General features: G+C 42.2%; 3 protein-coding genes across 4 annotated transcripts; 2 read left to right on the plus strand and 1 right to left on the minus strand.

The window, feature by feature from the left end:
- On the plus strand, positions 1 to 3506 carry LOC117744082 (hyaluronan-binding protein 2-like). The gene is made up of 13 exons (XM_034552187.1): positions 1 to 60; positions 281 to 383; positions 521 to 616; positions 756 to 866; positions 980 to 1096; positions 1200 to 1310; positions 1407 to 1578; positions 1662 to 1759; positions 1850 to 2240; positions 2349 to 2491; positions 2763 to 2897; positions 3110 to 3255; positions 3339 to 3506. The coding sequence occupies exons 1-13, from the start codon at positions 1 to 3 to the stop codon at positions 3504 to 3506; spliced, it is 1851 nt and encodes a 616-aa protein (XP_034408078.1).
- Positions 3507 to 9273: 5767 nt separating this feature from the next.
- Positions 9274 to 11453, minus strand: LOC117744318 (nuclear factor 7, brain-like). The gene is made up of 6 exons (XM_034552515.1): positions 11238 to 11453; positions 10857 to 11075; positions 10311 to 10544; positions 10171 to 10193; positions 9946 to 10079; positions 9274 to 9872 (listed from the first exon to the last, which is right to left on the minus strand). The coding sequence occupies exons 1-6, from the start codon at positions 11451 to 11453 to the stop codon at positions 9274 to 9276; spliced, it is 1425 nt and encodes a 474-aa protein (XP_034408406.1).
- An 892-nt stretch (positions 11454 to 12345) lies between these two features.
- On the plus strand, positions 12346 to 19684 carry LOC117744181 (delta-1-pyrroline-5-carboxylate synthase-like). 2 transcript variants are annotated; one of them, XM_034552331.1, is made up of 17 exons: positions 12346 to 12480; positions 12988 to 13105; positions 13214 to 13356; positions 13497 to 13646; positions 13740 to 13844; positions 13929 to 14087; positions 14498 to 14588; positions 15098 to 15222; positions 15305 to 15449; positions 15531 to 15604; positions 15709 to 15808; positions 16149 to 16369; positions 17908 to 18045; positions 18153 to 18348; positions 18505 to 18626; positions 18793 to 19075; positions 19208 to 19684. In XM_034552331.1, exons 2-17 carry the CDS (start codon positions 13009 to 13011, stop codon positions 19387 to 19389), a joined length of 2331 nt encoding a protein of 776 aa, XP_034408222.1. In that variant the 5' UTR covers positions 12346 to 12480; positions 12988 to 13008; the 3' UTR covers positions 19390 to 19684. The 2 variants fall into 2 exon arrangements, with proteins under 2 accessions (XP_034408222.1, XP_034408224.1); XM_034552333.1 differs by having other exon boundaries at positions 12355 to 12480; positions 13929 to 14081.
- Positions 19685 to 21646: the final 1962 nt, after the last annotated feature.

Here is a 21646-nt window from a genome sequence, read left to right on the forward strand (position 1 = left end):
ATGAACCTAAAGCTCCTCTTCTTGTGCCTCTTCTTTGCGGTGCTCCTCGTACCTGCTGAAGTATGTATTCACAATCTTTATTATTGTGCGGCAATAAGCAAATGTATTGGCCCTTATTTACAATGTTGAAATGTTTTTTAAAGGCATTTGGCTGAGATAGAAATTCAGTAGAGCTTGTAGTCCTTGTTTCTGTTTAAAAACCTGAATGTACTACATGTGCAACTGTACATTATCTTTTATTATTATGAATCTTATGTGGTACCATCAAATTATTATTCAGCTGAAACGAAAAAAGCACAAATACCATCATCATGATCATGACGGTCATGGACCTGAGCATAAACACCACAAAAAGAAAGGAAGGGTTGATGACATATTGAGAGGTAAGTGCTTCTTTTTTTCTAATTTTATAATATTTCATATGTAGATCAATATTTGACATTTAGTTGTATATGAAAAGAGAAAAAAGAAGAAAACAATGTTATACATACAGTATTATTAAGGAAAATTATGATTTCAGACTTGTTCTTTAATATCCTGGAGGGAGCTGGTGATGATGATGATGACGATGACCATGGTAATTCAGATTGGGTTTTTGAACTTCAAGAGCTAGAAGGTGAGAGTTAGTTAAAACTCTGTCAAACTATTTACACATATCTGTGTAGTGTCACCTGTTTTCTCAAAAACGTTTGTATTCCATTGGAAAGCTCTAATCTAAAGCTTATGTTCCCCTCTTTACTTCTCTCGTGTCTTAGGTCAATGCGACCCAAACCCTTGCCTCAACAATGGAGTGTGTGAGCAGAAAGGCAACAGGAAGTTTGAATGCGATTGTCCCAAACCTTTCAAGGGAAAGAAATGCCAGAAAGGTTTTAAGAAATATCTTTTTTCTTTACCATCTTGTTTTTGTTGTCAGACTGGTCATATATGCACAATATACAATGAGCGAAAATGAATGAAAGCTATCGTGTTGTCATCTCAGGTCCCAAACATTGTAAAAGAGGTCGATGCGGGCGTGGTGAATGTGTGCTGACTTCCACTCCTCCGTTCTACGAGTGCAAATGCAAGGAGCCCTTTCAGCCTCCACGCTGCAGACACTGTAAGCTGTATTTCTTTGTCTAAATAACATTGAATACCTCTTTTACACAAGTTTCTTCAGATCCCAAAAGCAAGTGTTCACTGTTAACCGTTTTTCTCCAAAGTCTCACTGTGCGAGCCCAATCCATGTAAGAATGGTGGAAAATGCATCAAGGATGGCACTGACTTTGACTGCCTGTGCCCTACGGGGTACAGAGGACGTTTCTGCCATGTTGGTAAATTCTACTCCCTACATTATTATTTTACTTTTCCCAGTCCAACATATGCATAATCACAACTCATATACTGACTAAGTAAGTTACATTTCTTAGGCCCGAATGACTGCTATGTGGATGACGGAGAGTCGTACCGCGGCAATGTGAGTGAAACAGATGACCGCCATGAATGCCTCTACTGGAACTCTCACTTCATTCTGGAGAACGGAGCTGATCCCTTCAATTCCTTTGAGGACAAAGATGGACTTGGCCCTCACAACTTCTGCAGGTCAGGAGGAAATACATAAGTGCATTCAAATAGCAACGGAAACCTACAAGAGGATGCACCCTCACATGTTTTCTATGACACAGAAACCCGGACGGAGACGAGATGCCCTGGTGCTTCTTCAGACAAGGCCGCAGGTTGTCATGGGACTACTGTGATGTCACAGAGTGTCTTACACCAACAGGTCAGCTGCACAGAATCAGGCAACTTTATGAAGAAGAGTCAACAAAAATAATGGTTATCTTCTGTTATCTTCTTGTGCATGTATTTTCAGGTGTGGTGCCAACTGAAATTGTCTCTACAGGTGGTAATCCCACTGCTCCCACACCCCGACCTACCACACCTCAACCCACAGCCACCTCCAAACCGACAGCTTCCAAACCCTCTACGACTGTGAAGCCCATCCAGGCTCCTCAACCTACTCTTACACCTGCTGTAGGTACTCCCAATGCCACCGCTCCAGGGCAACAGTTCGCCACTTGTGGGCAGCCTCAGCCAAAAAAGATTGTTACCCGAATTTTTGGGGGTCTGAAGGTCCCTCCCGGGGCTGCACCCTGGCAGGTGTCCCTGCAAATGAGATCAAAGAACTCCAACAACCCATTCAGACATACGTGTGGAGGAGTTCTTATCGAGAGCTGCTGGGTGTTGACAGCTGGACACTGCATGTAAGCAATCCTAGCAATCTAAAAAAAAAAGAAGATAAAACACTGGCTGATTATAGAATAGCTTTCACATTGTGTTAATGTTTATGGAATCATGTGTTGTTTACACAGTGTACAAATGAAGGACATGCAGGTGGTTGTGGGAGGTCTGTCACTGAATATGGAGGACTCCACAGAGCAAACCTTAAAAGTTGAGGAGGCTATTCTACATGAGAACTACAGAGAGAGTCCTGCAGCTGTTTACAATGACATAGGTGAACCATGTCTCTCTCATTTGTTATGAAATAAGCAATGATTACAATATTAGAATCCTTTTAACATTTTTCGTTAACTAAGGATGGGATGTGAGAGTCAAATAGCACCATTTGTATTGATAAGAAGATGTGATGAGCTGTATTCATAGTCCATGAAGTACATTTTAAAATTTGATTTTAAAAAGTAATGAGATTGTGATGTAACAATACACATGGTTAAGTACTTTATTATTTAATTTTTCATTTTTTTATCCAAACTGCATTCCCAAAGCCTTGTTGAGGCTGAAAGGCACTGATGGAGTTTGTGCCAATGAGACCCAGTTTGTGAAGACAGCCTGTCTGCCCAATGCCCAACTGCCTGATGGCATGGAATGTACAATTTCTGGATGGGGTGCCACTGAGGACTGTAAGGCCACATTTGCATATTCAGACACAAAATAAGTAATTGTTCACTTTTGGTTTGTTTCAGAGGCAGTTAAATGTTGAATGTTTTTTAAAGGACCCTAAAAACCTACCGTTTTTATTCGCATACAACCAGTGAAATTAAAGATAACTTTCTGTAATACAAAATCTTTTGCATGTTTGTTAAAACCAATTTTTTTCACCTTCTCTCTGCAGCTCAATTTGGTTCCAACCACCTGCTGGAGGCCAATGTCATGTTGATCAGCCAGGAAAAGTGCACTGAACCTGAAGTTTATGGCAGAGTGTTGACTAGTTCTATGTTCTGTGCTGGCCACCTGCAGGGAGGGGTGGATTCCTGCCAGGTTAGTAAAGGAAATGTGCATGCTATCATTCAAAATACCTGCACGTCTTAAATTGTGTGGTGAGCTGTGTGCTCTTGTTTCAGGGTGACTCTGGAGGCCCACTGACTTGTAACCAGAACAATGTCAAAGTTATTTATGGTCTGGTGAGTTGGGGGGACCAATGTGGAAGGAAGAACAAGCCTGGGGTCTACACACGGGTCACTCACTTCCTGGACTGGATCAAATCAAAGACTCAAGCAGCATCTCCATAAGCAACTTAGCAGCATCATGCCGGTGTCTTACTCGTCATGATTCAGCTTTTGGGTTTTGTGCACTTGTACCTGGTATTTTGCCTTTCAGGTCAACAACATAATTTAAAAACCAAATGCTACTCAATACTGCCTACCTAAATAATTGAGAAAAATGTGCATTGTTATTGAAGTTTATTGTGTTAAACTGACTTAAAATGATTGTGTGGAAATTCCATACAATTTAAATGTGACTGCCCTGCTTTGACGGAAAAAGTGTCATATGACTGGTATCAATCAAGTACAGTACGTCTCAGTGGCCTCAACTGCATTTGCATTAGTGGGGTGGGAGATGAATGTAAGTCAAATATTTTAACAAAGATATTTCATCATTCTTTGGATGAATTAAGTTGAGTGCATCAGTGATGACACAGCATGAAAAGTGAAGGTATTGACGGTATATTTACACCATGCTGATAAATGCTTCAAATGACTGTTTACTGTTCTGTGCCTCATGTCTTCCCTGTGTGTCCTCACCCGGGTCAGGATCAGGGTAATGAGAGTCCTAGTGTTGGAATTTTCATTTACAATTGTGTTCATGAATATGCTTTTTAATAAACAAGCACACAAAATCAAACAGGGTTACATTTTCTCAACTATTGATCATTATTGAAATAAATAATTATTAAGGTAAACTGTACAAATGCTGATCAGTCTTCCACATGGCAGCTGCAGGTTTTGTTTTCATCACAACATGCAGCTTGATAAACCTGATAACGTCACGTTTGTAAAAGCCCAAATCTTCTCAGAATGAACTTGTTACTCACCGGGTGCGGTGGCGCGCGCCTGTAATCCAAGTTACCGCGAGCTCTGGAGCTCTGAGCTGCAGCGGACTATGCCGATCGGGTGTCCGCACTAAATTCGCTATCGATATGGTGCTCCTGGGGGGTCCGTGTACGTTGTGTTCGTTTGTTTTTTTGTGTTCTAAATCACAGTCTTCTATGAATCAAACGCATAGCAGGGTAACGTTAGAAGAACATTAATTAATAAACAGGAGTAACAGACTGTGTCTGATCTCCCGACTCCGTTTGTTAACATGTTATAAGTGCACCTCACACACGAACCCAGAACGCTCGGTTACAGTAGTGACGACAGGCAGTTTAATATTCATTCCCATATATGTACACAGCAAGAATCAACTTTTCAATTAATCGTTGCATTCTTTAATGCAACTCAGTTCCTAATATTGTTTAATCAAAGTAACGTGTGTGTAGAGTTTTTATATATTTATATATTTCCACATCATTGTGCTGTTTCTTGAGTCAACACAGAGACGCAGAGTAAAGCGTTTACCTTCCTACCAGTAGATGGCAGTATACTATATACTATATTTGTAATTTTTTTAATGTTTACACCCCTTATGAAAGTAAACAAAACGTGGATGAATACCTTCATAGGCTCGCTTTTATAAATTATTTTGTCAAAGACAGTGCGTATACAAATATATTTATTGTGGGGGATATGAACGCTGATATTTCAGATAATAACTCCCTGTTTGGTCAACACCTAATGCGATTTTGTCAAGATAGCAAGTTGGTTCTTTCCAGCAAAGTGCTGTTGCCAGTAAATAGCTACACATATACCAGTGAAGCATGGCATACAACATCTTGGCTGGATCACTGTATATGTACAGCTGATGCTCATGACTGTCTCCAGGATGTTGCAATCTTGTATGAGCTGGCTACAACAGATCACATACCTGTCTCTATGAGATTACATGTTGAGAGTCTACCTGAGTTGACCAGTAATGATGATGATAACCATGAACAACACTTTAAAGTAGACTGGTCAAAGCTCACAGAAGATGATTTATTGCGTTACAATTCACAAACTGATAAGAGCCTTGAAATATTGACATACCATTTGATGCAATTCTGTGTGGCAACATTAACTGTAAGAACCAAAACCACAATAGTGATCTATGTGTAATGTATGATAACATACATTACACATAGATGGACAAGTGCAAGTCATATGTTTGTGACTCGTAATGTTCCCACTTTCCATGCTGTGTTGAGGAATGTTATATACAAATTTAAATGTCGATTAAATGACTCAGAAAATGTGATTATAAAAGTCTTAACTGAGCCAACAGTGATACAAGGAATTTTTCCCGTTTCTGGAAACATTGGAACAAGTGTTTGTATGTTTTTAAACCACAAGTGACTTTTTAACTGCAGTAATTGTACCTATGTATTGTATTGTATTTTATATATTGTTGTTGTATTTGTGTTTGTTGCTTTATGGACTCATGAGTCTGGAATAAAAGAAATATATACGTGTATGTAAACCATACATTTAGTTAAATTGACCTGTGTCAACCTGTGCAGCATAGTTGTATACATTATGTATTTACTTGTTATATCTGTTTCATTTTAGAACCAAACATTCCTACATGGAAGAGTGAGCATGTGTTGATCACGAGGCAATAAGTCTTCTATGATGCATACACATAGCAGGGTAACGTTACAAGAAAATATCATGTTGGATAAACCAGCATGGCACTGTCTCATAAACATGAAGTTCCCATCCCATAACACTGGTATGCAGAAGCCTGCTTTTGGAAGGGGGCTGTTTAAAACTGTTGAAAACTGTGACCGTAATCTGAGAGGACAAAACATGTCCCTAAAATGTAGTAGAAATTGCAGTTTAGTGACATTGGAATGTCATTTTTGTGGGAGAATGTTTCAACGGGTTATAGTGACAGAGAGACATCATCATCTTGAAATACAATGTTAGTTTCCTCCTTTGGTGTAAATTTGATTCATTTGACCTATCATCACCAAATGTCACATTTAGCCTGAGTACACTATTTTGGCCTTCATAGGGGTTTAAATGATCAGATAGCAGGTGCTTGTGATTCTATTCAGGCAGTAGGACACGTCTCCTGTGATTAAAGTTAACAAAGTCAAATGGACTTCTGTTGAGGCTTTATGAGTCTTTAGGTCAATTCTAGCTAACAATAGCTCAACATGACATTCTATTGTAGATAGCTAATGTTAGCTAATGTCAGCTAGGTCAACAAAATACAACTTGAAATAGAACTTTATACTGTATACTTGATCAACTGATAGGTGAAAATATTATTTAGATTTTCTTTATCCACTGTGTTTTAGTATGGCTGGTCGCAGTCATTCCAGATTTACAGCTGAAATGGTCATGCTACATAAATAACAAGATGAGGAAGATGCAGCAAAAGAGAAAGTGGAGATGGGTTGACAAAGTAGAAGTCATGGCCTTTATTGGTTTGACCCTCCTTGCAGGAGGGACACGAGCTGGGATGTGGCCCTGCAGGAGCTGTTACTGGATCCACTGCAAAGTCCAATGGACAAGCTCATTGAGAAGAACCTGAAAATTGTAGGGAACAAGCCGGACATACGCCTGTCATGAAGCCATCCAAATCGAGGGAGAAGCATAGCTCCAAATTTGGATTCAGTGGCAACATGACCATGGTGAACTATGTGCCGAAAAAGGCAAAGTGTTGTCCTCCTGAGCACCATGCATGACAGAGCAGTGGATGAAAACAGTATGAAGAAGAAACCAGAAGTGATCCAGTACTATAACCAAACAAAATCAGGAGTGGACACAACGGATCAGATGGTTCACACCTACACATGCAAGCAGAGAACACGGAGATGGCCCATGTTGCTCTGGCACAATGTGCTGGAATGTGGCCACCCTCAATGCCTACACCAACTGGTGTGACCAATGCACTGCGGCTATTCATCAAGGAGCTTGTCATGCCACATATGAAGAGGCGCATGGAGGGCACGCCCCACCTCCAAACACCATATTATAGAGGCAATGAGAAGATGTGGGTTAAAAAATAAACGCTGCTACCACCCAGCCACATGAGGACATCAGACAGGAGGGCCAATGTTGTATTGTGTATGGTTGTGTGAGTGTGAGTGTGCCAAATGGACAAATAAACATTTAAAATATTAAATGTGTAATTCTTTGGTTCAAATCATTGCAAAAACAATATAACAAAGAAACACTCAGCCGTGGGTGAAATAACATTGTAGGTCAATGCGGGTCATTTTTGACCCATGTTGTGCCTTAGAAGGGGTTTGCATAGCTTGTGTATGAAAGGGTTAATAAGAATAAACCAACTGTCTCTTTTTTTTCAATTGTCAATATTTATTGCCTAGTGATCAACACATGCTCACACTTCCATGTAGGAATGGTTGGTTCTAAAATGAAACAGATATAACAAGTAAATACATGATGTATACAACTGAGCTGCAAATAAACCATGAACATTACATATCAGAGGAAATAAACGGCATTAAATACATCTGTATCAATAACCTACAAAGACACAGGTCAATTTAACTAAATGTATGGTTTACATACACGTATACTGCCATCTACTGTAAACGCTTTACTCTGCGTCTCTGTGTTCACTCAAGAAACAGCACGATGATGTGGAAATATATAAATATATAAAAACTCTACACACACGTTACTTTGATTAAACAATATTAGGAACTGAGTTGCATTAAAGAATGCAACGATTAATTAAAAAGTTGATTCTTGCTGTGTACATATATGGGAATGAATATTAAACTGCCTGTCGTCACTACTGTAACCGAGCGTTCTGGGTTCGTGTGTGAAGTGCACTTATAACATGTTAACAAACGGAGTCGGGAGATCAGACACAGTCTGTTACTCCTGTTTATTAATTAATGTTCTTCTAACGTTACCCTGCTATGCGTTTGATTCATAGAAGACTGTGATTTAGAACATCTATCACTGGCTTTTATTTTGACATTCGTTTTAAGCACTTCCGTTTTCCCGTTTTTGATTTCAGACGACAAAAACGGCAAACAGAAGTGGTTTTCCGTTTTCCCGTTTTTGGTTTCAAACAGAAAACGAAGAAACCACGGTATTTCCGTATTTCCTCATTTTCGAATGAACCATAAAACAAACGAACACAACGTACACGGACCCAACAGCGCCCCAACCTGGAGGACAGGAGCAATGAGCACCAATCACAGCAGTCAGGCAGCAGCACAGATCCAGCAAAAGTTGTATTTAAAACATGATGGAGAGGTGAATATTCACAAACAAACACCTTTCACTTTGTGCTTTTGTTCAAATACCGAACATATGTCCGTAATAATTCTTCCAGGTATAAAAATCTCGATCACAAACATTAAAAAAATATATTTTTTCATTGAGTGAATCTTATATCAGCCTAAAATGAGAACAGTGAGGACAATACACACAACTCATGGTTCAGTAGCACAATACGTGATTTACAGTTGTTTGGAAGTGATGGAGGTTAGATGGAGTAGTTAGAGCAGGTAACACTGTCATGATGCAGAGCCCTAATGTAGCTGAAATGATGCATGAAAGTTTGGAAAAATGTAAATGTTATCAGAATTGGTACATGTCCTGATTGTGTCACAGCTGTTTGCTGATTTTTGAATTTTCAGAAGCAAACTGTCTATTTGTTTCATTTACTTTTTTTTTTACGGACATGTCTTTCCAGCAAAGGGTGAAACATTTCTCATGTCTCTGTTGCCAGTATTGTACTGTTTTACGGTGAAATTGTTTTATCTTGAGAGTGTAGTTTCACTTTCACCTGGGACATATCCAGTCAGGGCACTATAGCATGTTTGACATTCAATGTTATTTAATTTGAACTAAAATAGAATAACTATAGAAACATGCTTCATCAGTGAGTCTTCAGTCTTTGTTCACAACACAAGGTCTCCCTCCAAGTTCACTCTTTGGCCCCTTCTGTGTTTATATGCCAATCCCAGTGGTCCTTAATCCAAAACATGGTGAGCGGCTGTGTGTTTAGTCCACTCGCATCGATGCATGGGTTTAACATGGGGTAGATAGGCTCTGTGCACTGCACACAGAAAGAGTGGAGCAGGGTCATTGTGTCAGCATTGTAGAATGACAGCTCCCCCTTCTGGAGATTTGCCAGTATGCCCAGCTTTCTGACTCTCTTCCCCACTGACAGCTGCTTCTCCTGGGTGTCATGGCATGCCAGGTACTGTCCATATCCATGGTAGATGCACCAGGATGTATTGTGCACACCCAGGCTGGAGGAGCTCTGACTTAGTGCATCTCTTTTATCGACTGGCCCGGTGGTAACACCCACTAGCCAGTAAGGTTTCTCTTGAACAATGACCTCCCAGTAGTGCCTGCCAGTAGTAAAACTCTCCTGAGCCAGGACACTGTACTGGGAGTCATATGGCTGAGGGCTCAGAGCTTCACTGACGGGCTGCGTTCTCCAGTACACCTGTTTCCTGTCCTGGGATATTTCCAGTTTTGGGTGGGCTGACTTGGAGTCCAGAGCAGGAGAACTTAGATCTGCAAATACAAATCTACATTCAGAACACAACTACAGAGACAGCAATTAAATAGCAAATTGTAGGATACTTACGTGACCACATTCGTGGGAAGTGTTGGGACAGAGCCACTGAGAGGTCATCCACAAGCCTCTCCACCGTTGTCAGCTTCTCAAGGTCACACAGGTCTTTGTCTACCTCTTGGATTGGTGTTAAATCCAAAGGGTTCCTACAATAAAAACTGCAAAGTATTAAAAGGCAAAAATTATACAAAACAAATAGCAGTTAGGATAGAAAAAGTAGAGTGTCGTTGCTCTCACCAAAGATTCTGTGCTTTGATTTGCTGTTGAAAATAAACAGGTAATGTATTACTGTACGTATAGCAATCACAGAAAACATTTTAGCTGCATTTGTCCTTTCGCATGCTCACAATAACACACCATAACAATAGGTAACCTACCTGCAGGAATCGCAGCTCAATTTCTTCTTGGAGGAGTGATTTTCTGGATGCTCTGAGGCTGTCTATCTCTTTGATCTGAGCCTCCATGTGGCCCCTCTGGGCCTCCAGCCACTCTGTCATGTACATCTCCTCTGCGTCTATAATCTGCATCATCAGACGCTCATCACCATCCAGCACAACGCGAATCCTGCTGTACTTGTCCGAGATTCTTTCTTTGAAATCTGCAGCAGATGTCTATAGAAAAAATAAATAAATACAAGAGGGGATTGTGCAAATAAAACAATAGAATGGTTAAAATGAGGTCTTTTTTATGTTGTCTGTACCACTGTTTGTGTATACAATGACTCCAAGTCCCTGATGGCGTGTTCTGCTTCACTTCTCCTCTTCAGCAGCTGGTTCATGGTGGCCTGTAACATGCTCTAAATACAGAAATATGACAGGCCCATACAACATGAACATCCTGACAGAGAAATAAAGAAATAATCACAAACATTTTTTTACAAGAAAATAAAACACACTAGTCAACGATAAAACACTAATATTCACCTTGAAGTCTACGCAGGCCTCGTGGAGTTGGAACACTTTGTGGTTCTTGTGCATGCCAACCAGGACACACAGACAGCACACAGGGACCATCTCCTCCATACAGAAGAGCTTGAGCTCATCACGATGTTCCTGACACTTCAGAGACAACGGATCCCCCGTCACCTCCACAACTGTGTGCTCCCTTAGAGCAGACCTCTGCTGGTGCAGCAGGGCGTGAGCCTGGCACAGTGAGGCGTCACAGGTCAGACAGGTCCTTATGGCCACCGAAGGTGTCTCTATGCAGTGGTCACAGTGGATAGTTGAAGATGATTTGGTTGGCCAGGTTGGTGTCGTTGTCCATGGCTCTGTTGTTGACAGCCTGTTTGCAGAGAAGTCCTTTACTTTGGTTTGCAGGTTGGTGTTTATCTCCAGTGTGACATCAGAGGGTAGGAATATCTGACACTCGGGACAGAAGAAAGGAACCTCATCAGACCCCTCTGTTTCCCAGACAGCCTGGATACAGGTGAGACAGAAGTCATGTCCGCATGACAGCGACACAGGATCCGTGAAGAAATCCTGGCAAACGGGACACTTCAGAGTTTCCTCGACAGTCCCCATGGCTCTGCTCGCACCTGTTATGGCAGCTCAGTGTGCACTGTGCTCCTGGTCTTCCTGCTCATGAATGTTTCACAGGCTTCTGTCAGCATGCACACACCACTCATGTGCCTCAGGAGTCAGGTTACTAAAGATGAGATGATATCTTACACAAGCTTATTCAAGCCATTGACTCTCAGGAGACCACACACAATTGAATGGCACATTTCCAACACACTTAATCAAGTGAATTAAATGACCAATTATTTTTTCCCAAATTCAACACCATTTAAATGTAATCAAATGGAACTAATTCATTTCAGTGTGAAAATCTATTCTTAACTTTGTGTTCATTTAACAAAATAAGAAGCCTACTTGTTTTTCTTTTTCAGAAGCTTTCAACCACGTGACTGTAGCCTATATAGTTATTCAGATCAACACTCCAATTTTTAATTTCTCCACATGGTCTAGTTTTATAAACAAATATGTGACATTACATTTCATCTTCTAAGAGTTGTCTATTTTTATTTGAGCGCAGTTGTGTTTAAGGCAATAAGTGAGTCAATATCTTCATTAACATGTAGCGTTATCTCATGTAAAGTAATAGTTAATGATTAATAATTAATTTTATAGTATGCTTTCTGCACTTAATTGGATGTAGATATTTTCAATTAGTATATGAATTTGTTTGCTTTCTTAGGTTAAACAAAAGCTGAAACTACGAACAACTATGAACTGTCAGTATTGTTGTTTTTTTACCCTCCTTCCCTGTGCTTCCCATCTACGTAAGTGGCCGCTCACCAAAAGCATTATTTCTGCGTACGTAAAGACCGAGTCCTTCTCTCTACGTGAACGTAACATAGATGTATGAACGTGGATAGATATCCTACGTACCCGACGTTCGTGCATCGCACAATTACGGCAACAAACCCAACCAACGTGTGCTGTAGATGTGGCAGCAAAGCACCACTGGACCCCGCCGACTACTTGTCTCCTGCAGTGCACTAACAAGTGTAGTTGCGGTCGGTTTTCAAGGTTGTTGCCCTGTGAGGTAAGGAGTCCTTGTTGTGCAACATTTAATTTAGTCCGCTTGGTCAAAAATAGGGGAAATGGCTCACAACAGCTAATGCTAGCTAACGTCAGCAAGCAGCAGGTTCTTTTTGACAGTAGAGACGCCAGACAACAGCTACAGTGTGTTAGCTTTAAAAACGTGCTCGCAGCCAATGGTGTCGTGTATGTTAGAGCTCTTTCACACGAACAGCACCGAGCTCCTGGGTTTATTTGAGCTGTGCGGTTACATGTCTTTAAGCCACGAGAAAGTTCAAATAGCCTGAAAACACAATGCTGATAATAACATCATGGCCCATGATGCAAAGCTTCCCTATGAGATGAAATAATCTACACTAGTTAACAGATTTAGTTTGCTCCTCATTACAGTATGGTGTAGATATTAAACCTTATAGTCTATCGCATCTAAAAGCTGCTTCCCTCGGATGAGATTATTGCACTTCTTGTTAGAGTAACCTGACATTGGTTTGTGTCTGTGTGTTTTTCACAGCTGCCCTCAAGTGTAAGTGCCATGCTTGCCAGGCTGGCCTTGTGTTCTCGCTCGCCATCCAGAATCCAGCGGTCAAACATCTTTCCAGTCTCCATCAGAGCGTTTGTTCCGTCTAAATGTGAGTAACCAGCCGACTTCTTTGTCATACCCAAAAGGGGACAGCATGAATATCATGCCTTGATACTCTTTGGTGATGTGTAATTAAAGGTGGCTTTGTTCTCTGCAGTCCCACGTCCCCATGGGAAGTCTCTTGCCCACCGCAGTGAGTTAAAGCAGGCCAAACGCATTGTTGTGAAGCTCGGAAGTGCCGTGGTGACACGGGATGAGTGCGGTCTGGCACTGGGGCGACTTGCCTCAATAGTAGAACAGGTAACGCCCCATTTATATTGTTGGTACAGACATGAGAGACACACTGTGGTGGTGGCTGCGTGAACATAATGTCATGTGGGGGTCGAGGAAGACATAAAAACAAAGTGTGTGTGTGCGCGTGTGTATGTGTGTGTGTCAAGGTTGCCATGCTGCAGAATCAAGGAAGGGAGATGATGATCGTCACCAGCGGTGCTGTGGCATTTGGCAAGCAGAGACTGAGACATGAGATCCTGCTGTCTCAGAGCGTCAGACAAGCCTTACATTCTGGACAGAACCAGCTCAAAGAAATGGTGAGTAATCATCTTTCAGCACTGGAAATTGTCAAATATTAGATAATATTTGTTGAATCTTGTTAACTTTTAGGGAAATTTCTTGTTTTTCAGTCAGTTCCCGTTTTGGAGGCAAGGGCATGCGCAGCTGCTGGACAGAGTGGTCTGATGGCTTTGTATGAAACGATGTTCACCCAGTACAGCACCTGCACGGCACAAGTATGCACTGGATTTTTCTCCGAGAGTAAAATGCTGAGAGTTTAAATCTCCCTTAATTCTCTACATTTCTGTCCACTTCTGCAGATTCTGGTCACCAACCTCGATTTTCATGATGAGCAGAAGCGTCGCAACCTGAACAGCACGCTCCATGAACTGCTGCGGATGAACATAGTTCCTATCATCAACACCAACGACGCGGTTGTTCCGCCCCCTGTTCCCAACAGTGACCTGCAGGGGGTAAATGTGGGTACTGTGTGATGGGAATGCTGAGTGTGGTCCAGAATTGTGATGGTGGATTACTTAAATCATGCGTAAATGAAAGATGTATGTTTTTTTTTTTCTACTTACATTTCCACCCTCACTAACATTTAACGTCTTGGACTCATTGTTTTCATTTTCAAGGCTGTTTCTAAATGTTGAGTAATTGTTCAGACTGTGGTTGCTTTGTTTGTTGTGTGCCATTCTATTGTGCACAGACCTGCGTGTGTTATCTCCCTTTGGAAAGAGGTGAACATGTGTCGTTGGTTTTGCAAATGAATGGGACCGGGAGGCTTTTGTTGCATGGAAGCAACAGATAAGCTATTATTCTAGAGTACAATGTGAGATGCAGTGATTTTCCTTTTGGCTGAATGGAACTTCTGTTTGTATTTCAGGTAATAAGCATCAAAGATAATGACAGCTTGGCTGCACGGCTGGCTGTTGAAATGAAAGCAGACCTCCTCATTGCCCTGTCTGATGTAGAAGGTACAGAAATCGCCACTGATTTGATGATTGATTCTGATTTATGTTTAATACATTTTCTTTAATAAAATGTTTCATTTACATGTAAAAATATATCAAGAATACTTGTCATAGGTTACCCCACACCCAAAGTGAGCCATATAAAGAGTTTATTTTGTCTTGACTGTATTTACAATGATATGAAGCAGAAAAAAACTCTACCCTGTGTAACCATAACCCTGTCCTAGAGACATAATGACAGGATATCTCAACATCAGTTGCTTTATTTTTGTCATTTTGTGAGTCCCCAACTTTAGTGCAATGCTAAAACTCGTGTGTACTTCAGTAAATCATAAATCTAAATCCTCATTAGTTAATCATCTTATTATTTCAGCAATAATCTGCTGTCACTGCATTGCTTTTATGAATGAACATCTCACTTCAGTGAGTTACCTGTTTAATATAAACTTTCTGTATGTTTTCTGACTGCTTTTGGTTCTGTGTAGGATTAAAAATGAAATGCTATTCTACAGGCTTATACGACAGGCCCCCAGGAACAGATGATGCCAAACTCATTGATATTTTCTATCCTGGAGACCAGCAGTCAATCACGTACGGCACTAAGTCCAGAGTCGGCATTGGCGGCATGGAAGCCAAGGTCAGCATGACAGTCAATATGTTATCTCAAAGTGTAAACAGGACTGATGCATTATACTCAAACTTGTTCTCATCTGAATCAGGTGAAAGCAGCCCTTTGGGCTCTACAGGGTGGGACGTCCGTTGTCATTGCCAACGGCACACATCCGAAAGTCACAGGCCACGTCATCACAGATATTGTGGAGGGGAAGAAAGTTGGCACCTTCTTCTCTGAAGTGAAACCTGCAGGTATTGGGTAAAACCATGTGGAAAGAGTATTTTATTCACTTGTTGTGTTTTGATATTTGATGTTTATATCATTAACACCAGGTCCAACTGTGGAGCAGCAGACGGAGATGGCCCGGCATGCAGGCAGGGCTCTTGCCTCCCTGGACCCTGAACAGGTGAGTTTCTTGCTCCCTCAGTATGGGCGGGTATTAAAATGCTAGAATGGCATATATTTAGCACTGATATATTAAGATTTAATCCCACAAGACGTTTTTTCCAGAGAGGGGAGATCATCTGCTCTCTTGCTGACCTGCTTACAGAGAAGAAAGATGAGATCCTCAGTGCCAACAAGAGAGACATGGAGTTAGCAACAACATCAGGTACAGAGAAGACCCCCTGATCACTGTGATCTGATGCAAATCTCATGTTCTGCCAGTGGTTTTCATTCATCTGTAGCACTGGCATATGAAGAAGGTTTGCGTCATCTGGTTGTCAAAACATTTCTTAGCTCTGCTGTGGATTAGCCATGTTGTCAGTAAGAGGCTTGTGAATGCATAGTAAGTTTAGAAGTTTGCCTGCAGTCATTGCATAGCAGGAGTAGAGGATTACATCAGCTAAGTTCTCACTTTAGCTTTACAAAGCCTCTAGTTGCTGGAAGCATATATATTTTCTCTACGTGGATCTTTAGAGTATTGCATTGTGTTTTCTACCTGTTCAAAGGTCGTCTCTCCCAGCCTCTGATCGACCGTCTTAGTCTGTCATCTGCTAAGCTGAACAGCCTTGCCATTGGCCTCCGTCAGCTTGCTGTGTCTTCCAGGGATAGCGTGGGTCGGGTTCTGAGGAGGACCAAGGTGGCCAACAACTTAGAGCTGGAACAGATCACTGTCCCCATTGGTGTCCTGCTGGTGATCTTTGAGTCGCGTCCCGATTGTCTCCCACAGGTTGGTAAACCCCAACGCTCAGGCTGTAGACTTGAGGCCTTTACTCAACGGGGCGTGAGGAATAATCACCAAAATGCCAAATACATGCCTGCCAATAACTTATCAGCAGCAATTAGGGTTGCACGGTGTACCGACCCGTACGTTCAAAACGATACGGTTTCGCATATTTTTAGTATCGATACTTTATTAAAATAGCGCGCGATCAGAGCGCACTCACTGCTTTAATGCTGCCCAGCGTGTTGACTGTAAGGGGGTGGGGCTGCCCAGCGCTCACACACTAACAGGCAGCGTTCACTCACAGGGAGACAACATGGCGTCAAGTGCCGGAGCTTTTGCTGACCGTCCTCGGTTTTTTGAAAAAAAAGATGCCAGAAGCGAAATCTGGAAATACTTTGGCAACATTTCAGACAGTGTCCGACCAAGGGAGGCAACACGTCAAACTTGGCAAAGCACTTTTCAGACAGACACCCCAAACTTTTCATAGAGTTCAAAGAACGACAGGTAAGCAAATGTGATTATAAACATGATGCACACCATAAGCTCACCCACATACAGCCTAATACGAGTAGCCTTAGCCTAGTTTAACAAAGTTCGCAATGCACACACGTGTACTAAATGAAACACAATTGATGCAAAATGGCTACATGGTGGTGGAGCCTGAGGGTGGATCTTGAGCTAATTCTTTAATAATATCTAATAATTATTTTTATTATTATTATTTAGTTAAGGAAAAATAATTATTCCATGAATTAAGATAAAATATGAACTCTACAATTGCTCATACTTATGGAAGGAACTATGTAGTCATCTGGTCAGATGAAAGGCCTACATAGCCGTGTATAATCAATGCTATGATGGCACCATGTAGTTTTCATTAATATCTTGCTGTAGGCTAATACTAATATTAATGCCATTTGTTAAGTGTTCAAAAAGCTGGGCAGGAACAAGCTGGTAAAAAGGGAACCATACAGATGTTTTATTTATTACTATTATAGATAAATATACCAGTATCGTATCGAATTCTGGTATCGTAAGTATTGGATATCGTGATATTTATGGCAGGTATTGTATCGAATTTTCCTTTACCAAAATGCTCTTGAGTGGATTTGAGGTCCCTCTGGGAAATGCTCACGCAGTGTATATGTCTGGGACATTTATTGTAGAAGGTAACAACGGAAGGAGTGGATCTGGTCTGCGCTGCCTTTGTCAAGGTTGAAAAAAAGTAATGAAGTTTTCCTTCTTGGTTTTAGACAACGGAGCCTCCTTGTTGTTGTACTCTATAATGTAGGTTTTGCACCACGTGATTGGTTGATGCCTTTTTATTTGTGGCGCAACAGCAAAAAAAACTATCTCCTTTTCGCCATGTAATATTCCCGTTCTGTGTGAAGGTGCTCATGACAAAAGCAAAGGTTTTGGACAAATTGTGCACATTAATCTGCAGGAAAAATAACGCCCCTGGTGTGTAAAATCACCATCAGACCGTCGTACATCTTTGTCATTGAAAGTCAAATTTTTACGTATTTTATATTGCGTTTCAGGTGTCGGCTCTGGCTATTGCCAGTGGAAATGCTTTGCTGCTGAAGGGAGGTAAAGAAGCTTCTAACACCAATAGAATTCTACATCAACTCACACAGGAAGCACTTTCCAGTCACGGAGTGACAGATGCCATTCAGCTGGTAAAACTAAAACCATTGTGTCATTGAAATGCATGATTCCAATTTTACCTCTAAGACATTCTGTGAGAGATATACTGTATACATATACAATTTCCCCGGATGTGCAGGTGAGCACACGTGAAGAAGTCGAGGATCTGTGCAGACTAGACAAGTTGATCGACCTGATCATTCCGAGGGGCTCGTCCCAACTCGTTCGGGACATCCAAAGGGCAGCTAAGGGCATTCCTGTTCTGGGCCACAGCGAGGGCATCTGTCACATCTACGTAGACAATGAAGCCAGCATAGACAAAGCTATAGATATTGGTATGTTTTTGTGTGCGTCTGGAAAGGTTGTGGAAAAGTGTTTACATTTCTGCATTAATTTTGGTTATAGTGTTATGAATGTTGTCCATGTTATTAACTTGTTGGTGTAACACAGAACTGCTCAATATGCAGGTACTAACTTGAGTTTCATTCCAGTCAGAGACTCAAAATGTGACTACCCTGCGGCTTGCAATGCCATGGAGACCCTCCTTATTCACAGGGATTTGCTGCGAACGCCGATATTTGACCAGATCATTGACATGCTGAGAACAGAACACGTAAGAAACATGAACCAAAAAGTTTACACAAAGCAGTATATGATAAAGATGAGTTCCATACGCAGTGTTTGGCACATTGTTCGGCACAATGAGGTGTTTTTGTTTATTTTATACTGATCATTTCCTTATTCTGTTGATAAATCCTTGTGCTATTGTCTTCTTTCAGGTGAAGATCCATGCAGGCCCCCGGTTTGCTTCCTATTTAACTTTCAGCCCATCCGAGGTAAAGTCTCTGAGGACAGAGTATGGGGACCTGGAGTGCTGCATTGAGGTTGTAGACAGCATGCAGGATGCTGTGGACCACATCCACAAATACGGCAGCTCCCACACTGATGTCATTGTTACAGAAAACGAAGAGACAGCCGAACAGTTTCTGCAGCAGGTGGACAGCGCCTGTGTATTCTGGAACTCTAGCTCTCGCTTTGCCGATGGCTACCGCTTTGGCCTAGGTATGTACAGTAGCAGTCATGGTTTTATTTCTTAATGCCTTCTGAGAATATACATCATTTTGTCAATGGATCTAACCTACCACTGGTTTGCAATCGGGCAGAAGAGTTAATTTTGCTTTACTTATTTTGCAGGAGCTGAGGTTGGTATCAGTACGGCACGGATACATGCCAGAGGTCCAGTGGGTTTGGAGGGGCTTCTGACCACCAAGTGGGTCCTTCGAGGGGCAGGGCACACTGTGGCTGACTTCTCTGAGCAAGGGAGTATGAAATACCTTCACGAAAACATCCCTGTCCCCCAGAAGGGCTTTAGTTAGGTCGCCTAACCAACGAGCCATCAACAGGAAGCCAGATAACTGATGTCTACCCAGAGTTTATTAAGAGGTTTTGGTCTTCAACTGTTCAGCTGCTGCTTCTTCACCTGTATACATCCACTATTTCGGTGCAGAAAACCTGCTTGCAGAACAGAGGCTACTTTTACTTGACAGCCTGTGCATAAACCTGTGAACCAGTTTTTTAGATAAACACAACTTTCCAGAGACGATGACTTATTGTTACATGACTGGTGACAGGGAAAGGAATTCTGGTAAGAAAATAAAAAATGATCTGTGTCAGGTCAAACATAAAGTAAATACAGACAAAGCTCTCCTCCGTACGGTCATTTTTATAGTAGAAAGAAAAGAGATAATTGACTTTCTAACTTATTTTTCTACGTGCAAACCCCTCTGTGTTTTTGCTGTCAAACTTAATACTGAAAAATATGCATCATAATGTCCCTGGTTTACAAATGCATTTAGTGTAAAGACATTTTTTTTTTTTATATCATGTTTTTAAATAATTCGTAAGGTTTTTTGCACCCGTCACATATTACTCATTTTGGCCTCATTTTTCAGTACAGTATAAAAGTCTTGCACCTCTGGAAATGGCACAATCATAGCTATAAGAAGGCTACGTTTGTTTTGCAGTATAAAAATGGAAAAACAACGGAATCTATACATGAAACATTTCCGCAAGTATTGTACAGAATCTCTAGAAATGAAGATATGCTGTTTCCTTTTAATGCAAAAACAATTACTTTAGACTTTCTCTCCATACATATCTATTAAAACTTTAGGTTCATGTGCATCCCCAATGTAGTGTCTTATTGTTCTGGACAGCCACATTCTAAGCAAATCATATCTACCGCCTGACTGCATCCTTAATGTCTCCCAGATCTGGGAATAAAAGCGTATCTCTTTGGGACAACCTCTGCTCAAAGGCACTTTTAAAGAACTTGAAAGGGGGACACAAACCCACCACTGCATGGGGGCCTCCTGGTGGTTAGGGGAACCATTGCTGTCGCTTGATCCTACAGGGAGAAGCTGATCTTTAGCTTATACGACAGGCCCCCCAGGAACAGAGCCATTCAAAGGAGGAAATACATGTACGCCAAAACACATTCATAAAACCTTGTGTACGCTGCCAGGACAAAGAGTCGCTTATGAACCTTGAGATGCAGAGAAGAAGAAGCTGCGACGCCACCAGCTCCCAAACTGGAACTAAAGTGAAACAGGAAGGGAGGGGCCGTCACAGAGAAACCGGAACCAGTGCGTCATCTTGCTTTGTATTGCAGTTTATATCCAACAATATATTCAACTCAATGAAACAGTTACAGTCGGGGTCGGGTGCTATGCAGACCGGGCGGCGGGCCAGGCGGGAGACCTGGGCGGGCCGATCGCCGGCGGCATAGACTAGCTCTAGGGACGTGGAACGTCACCTCACTAGCGGGGAAAGAGCCGGAGCTGGTGCAGGAGGTGGAGCGGTACCAGCTAGATATAGTTGGGCTCACCTCCACGCACAGCATGGGCTCTGGAACCAAGCTCCTGGAGAAGGGTTGGACTTTGTCCTTTTCTGGAGTTGCCCAGGGTGAGAGGCGCCGGGCGGGAGTGGGGATACTCACGAGCCCCCGGCTGAGCGCCGCTGTGTTGGAGTTTTCCCCGGGGAACGAGAGGGTCGCCTCCCTGCGCCTACGGGTTGCGGGGAGTAAGGCTCTGACTGTTGTTTGTGCTTATGCACCGAACAGCATTTCGGAGTATCCGGCCTTCTTGGAGTCGGTGGGAGGGGTCCTGGAAAGGGCGCCGCCTGCCGACTCCATAGTTCTCCTGGGAGACTTCAACGCTCACGTGGGCAATGACAGAGAAACCTGGCGGGGCGTGATTGGGAGGAACGGCTTGCCCGATCTGAACCCGAATGGTGTTTTGTTGTTGGACTTCTGTGCTAGCCACAGTTTGTCCATAACGAACACCATGTTCGAACATAAGGTGGCTCATAAGTGTACCTGGTACCAGAACACCTTAGGCCGGAGATCAATGATCGACTTTGTAATCGTATCATCTGATCTGCGGCCGTATGTCTTGGACACTCGGGTGAAGAGAGGAGCAGAGCTGTCAACTGATCACCACCTGGTGGTGAGTTGGATCAGATGGCGGGGGACTCGGCTAGAGAGACCTGGCAAGCCCAAACGTGTAGTGAGGGTGAACTGGGAACGTCTGGCAGAGGATCCTGTCCGGGAGGTCTTCAACTCCCACCTCCGGA

Source organism: Cyclopterus lumpus, chromosome 15 (genome assembly GCF_009769545.1).
Source record: "Cyclopterus lumpus isolate fCycLum1 chromosome 15, fCycLum1.pri, whole genome shotgun sequence".
NCBI classification, from domain to species: domain Eukaryota; kingdom Metazoa; phylum Chordata; class Actinopteri; order Perciformes; family Cyclopteridae; genus Cyclopterus; species Cyclopterus lumpus.